The sequence below is a fragment of the Octopus sinensis genome, linkage group LG2, assembly GCF_006345805.1.
Source record: "Octopus sinensis linkage group LG2, ASM634580v1, whole genome shotgun sequence".
Classification (NCBI taxonomy): domain Eukaryota; kingdom Metazoa; phylum Mollusca; class Cephalopoda; order Octopoda; family Octopodidae; genus Octopus; species Octopus sinensis.
Window position 1 is genome coordinate 181769831 of NC_042998.1, and position 3855 is coordinate 181773685.

Genomic DNA, 3855 nt, shown 5'->3' on the forward strand with positions numbered 1-3855 from the left:
GCCTGAAGTTTTTAGAGATGGGGCTAGTCAATTAGATCAACCGCAGTATGTAACTGGTACTTAATTTATTGACCCCCGAAAGGATGAAAGGCAAAGTTGACATCAGCGGAATTTGAACTCAGAATGTAAAGGCAGATCAAATACTGCTAAGCATTTCGCCCGGCATGCTAATGTTTCTGCTGGCTTGCTACCTTCTAGCCCAAATATCCTAGCTGTTTTATGGTTCAAACTGGTCAGATCTGGCCTCTCCTACCTACCCTACAACGTCAGTCTAAAAATTATATAGTCACATCATCAAAATCTCAAAGCCATGAAAAAATGCAAGATTAATTTGAAACAATGTCAATAAATAAGCTTTACATTTGACAAGTAATCTGAATGCTGAAAGATTAAAGAGATACTATGGTTAAAATTGCAAGTACATTAAACACATTGTGTCTCTTTGAATCAGAAATACCCAATTTTGTGGGGTGTTTTGTTTTTATTTTAATTTTTATGATCTCCACTTCACCAACTACAAGAAAAATTATTCTTTTTTTTAATTCCTAAAAGAAAATTTAGTTTCATAAGATACATTTTCTTGTTTTTATAATCCTCAAAAAATTTGTTTCTTGTCATTTACTGCCATGCTGTGTCCAAAGATTCCTATTTATCTATGGGGTCACATAATTTGCAGTTGTTAGCAGTAGAAAACAGTATACTTTAATGAACATTTTTACCTTTCACTGCTTAGTTAAAAATTCTCTCCTAATTATTGCATGAAGGCAGATAGATTCTGCCAAGCTGACTTGTTAAAATTTTGCTTCATAAAATCAAGCTTTCAGTTGAGCTTCACCTCTTATAAATAAACCACTAACTAATCTCTGAGGAATGGGCCTCTTTTTTTAAACAATCAAACTCAATTAGTCTTCTTCTTTTTTTTTTCTTTTTTTTGATTTGTCTGTGCATTTCTCAAAGCTACAATGAGAACAGCAGAAATCTTTACACACCATTCTCAATGTTCATCATTTCACTAAAGATGACAGGGTACTTTAACAAGCAGAATACATATACATATGTTTTCCTAAAGCAGTGATATATAACAAGAGGGTCATGAAACCTTGGTGTGTAAAAAAGTTATTTGAGGATTTCCACAAAAGTTTTTACTGACATCCCCAATATATAAATTTCAAAAGACAATCCTACCATAAATATTTTTAAATTTACATAAAGCCTGTAAGGTTACAGTATTTCGAAATAGATTGAAAATTAGAAGCCTGGAATCTTCACAGCATTTAACTGAATCAGAATTTATGCATCTTATCCATCCACTTTCTTTATCTTTTATGTTTTCACATGAATTCTGTTTCTGCTTGCAGCGACTGTAATTGCTGGACAGACTGCTGATTATGTAAACAATGTATTGAGTAAAGTGAAAGCTGGTGACATCTCTGGTGGCCTGCCACTGTCTAAAATAAAATCCAGCAGTCTAACAGTTACTAGTTCCGACGACGAATTCAGCAATGACTGAGCAACAGGGAATTGGATTCAACTTTATCAGACCAGACATACATTTCTGTTCTGCCAAAATTGGTTTCTCCTTCATCTTTTTGTGTCCATTTTTTTTTATTTATGTTTTAAACAATTCTTTAAAAATAATTTATAATATTGTTGTTATTATTACGATTATATTAAAACATTATTATTATTATTTTTAATAGTAAAAAAAAGAAGTAATCATTAACTTTTTTTTTTTTGTTCTGGATCTTACATTATGTAGTTATTTACTATATCATCATCATTCTACTTTGTTGTGTTTTGAACTTCTCAACTCATCCATTACATACAATTTCATGAAAGTTCTGAAAGACTAGAATCCTTAGTAGAACATTTTTTTGTTTTTTGTTTTGTAAGTAACATATACTGTTAGTAACAACATTACCAGCAATGTTAAAACTAAAAAGCTTACCAACAACATTTATTATTATTATTATTTTCATTTTTATTTACATTGGATTGAGGCCTTATATACATACATATACACATACATTTATATATATACATATATATATATATATATATATATATATATATATATATATATATATATATATATATATATATATATACATATATATATATACATACATATATATATATATATATATATGTATGTATGTTTGTATGTATACATATACACACACATAAACACTGTGTATATGTATGCATGTTTGTACATGTGTGTGGTACCCTGATTCTGAAATGATAATAGGCAAAGTTGGTTTTAGTGGGACTTGAACATAGAATGCGGAGATCTGGCACAAAAAAAAAATGCTGTGCTTTTTATCCAACCCACTTATGACTCCGCATATTTATCTCATAGCAAGGAACTATGAGTTGCAATGGAGCAAATCTTCAGTTTCAAATGTGTGTTCATATGTGTAATGAGGACATTTTAAGTTGTGATATGCATGCCTTTTTTTTTTTTTTGTTTAAAAAAAAAAGACATTAGCTTTCTGAACAGAACTATTTGAATAGGTATTTAATAACAATAATAATAATACTAATAGTCGTTTCTGTAATTGCAGTAGAGTAGCAACATTACTATAAAATTCAACAACATTAGTAGCTTCATCAGTAACTAAAATTAGTTTGTTTGTTTTTTTTCTTTTTTTTTTTTCTTTACTGATTTACAATCTACAAGGATCTGAATACTAGTTATTTATGCATATATGTGTGTGTGTGTCTGTGTGTGCATATGTTTTCTGTATCTATGTGCATACATTTGTGTGTGTATGTGTGTGTACATATATATAAGCGTATTCTCTGCTAAGATTTTATATATATATATATATGCACAATTCATACATACACATTTGTACATTGTCTTAGTCTTGTCCCTCTCACCTCCTTCTCTTTCTGTCCTACTCTCTTTGTATCTCTCTCTCTCTCTCTCTCTCTCTTCTATTCTCTCTCTCCCTCTCTCCTACTCTCTCTTCCTCTTACACTTTCTTTCTCTGTCTGAAGAATTCCAGCTGCTAAAACAAACAGAATAAACAAAATATTTGAAACTCTATGCAATGTTGCTGTTAATGATGGCTGCTTTTAATTTTTGTGAGACATGTGTGGAAAGCAAGCCGTTGTAATGCAGTAGACAGTTATCTCTACCACTGTTGCAATATTTCTGTGCATCTACTTCTGCATACACGTCTCGCCATTGCTAGTGCAGCTGTTGCTGCAACCACCATATCCTCACTCTTAGTATTGAGGTCGACTTAGCCTGTCATCCTGTCGGGGTCAATAAACTAAGTACCAGTTGAATACTGGGTTTGATATAATTGACTTCCACTCGCCTCTAAAATTGCTGGCCTTGTGTCAAAATTCGAAATAATAATAATGGTTATTATTATTATTATTATTATTATTATTATTAGTCTCTAACAAAATTATTCATGTCGATGATGATGATGTTGCATGGTCCAAGATTAACCCTGATTAAGTAGAATATGATCAAAGGCAATACAGTCATGACCATCCTGCTTGTTTTGTATATCAGGGACTGCACTGTTCAATATATCGTCCTATTTTTTTAAGGCATTAGAGTGTAATTTGAAGATTTGGCTGTTATTTTTAGCACATCAATCAACTATGTAGAGGCTTCTCTGATGACTCGTATTATTCTTGTTACTACATTTGGTTGCAGTGGAGGTGATAATAGTTAGTACTATTACTACTCCTGCTACTACTAATGCTAATATTACCATAGCTGCTACTACTGCTGCAAATATTCTGTAGGTATTGTACTTGATGTGTTTAGCAATCTTGTCTGAAGATATTCCATGTCTGATAGTTTATTTTGTTGGACATTTGATAATT

The 3855-nt window shown here is 31.3% G+C and overlaps 1 protein-coding gene across 2 annotated transcripts in view; it reads left to right on the forward strand.

The window, feature by feature from the left end:
• The window catches only part of LOC115232556, a 133867-nt gene extending 132234 nt beyond the window's left edge, over positions 1-1633 (forward strand). For both annotated transcript variants that reach the window (XM_036500497.1, XM_029802508.2), the window contains one exon: positions 1359-1633. In XM_036500497.1, coding sequence (XP_036356390.1) covers positions 1359-1510 — 152 coding nt within the window. In that variant the 3' untranslated portion in view covers positions 1511-1633. The remainder of the gene's footprint in view (positions 1-1358) is intronic.
• Positions 1634-3855: the final 2222 nt, after the last annotated feature.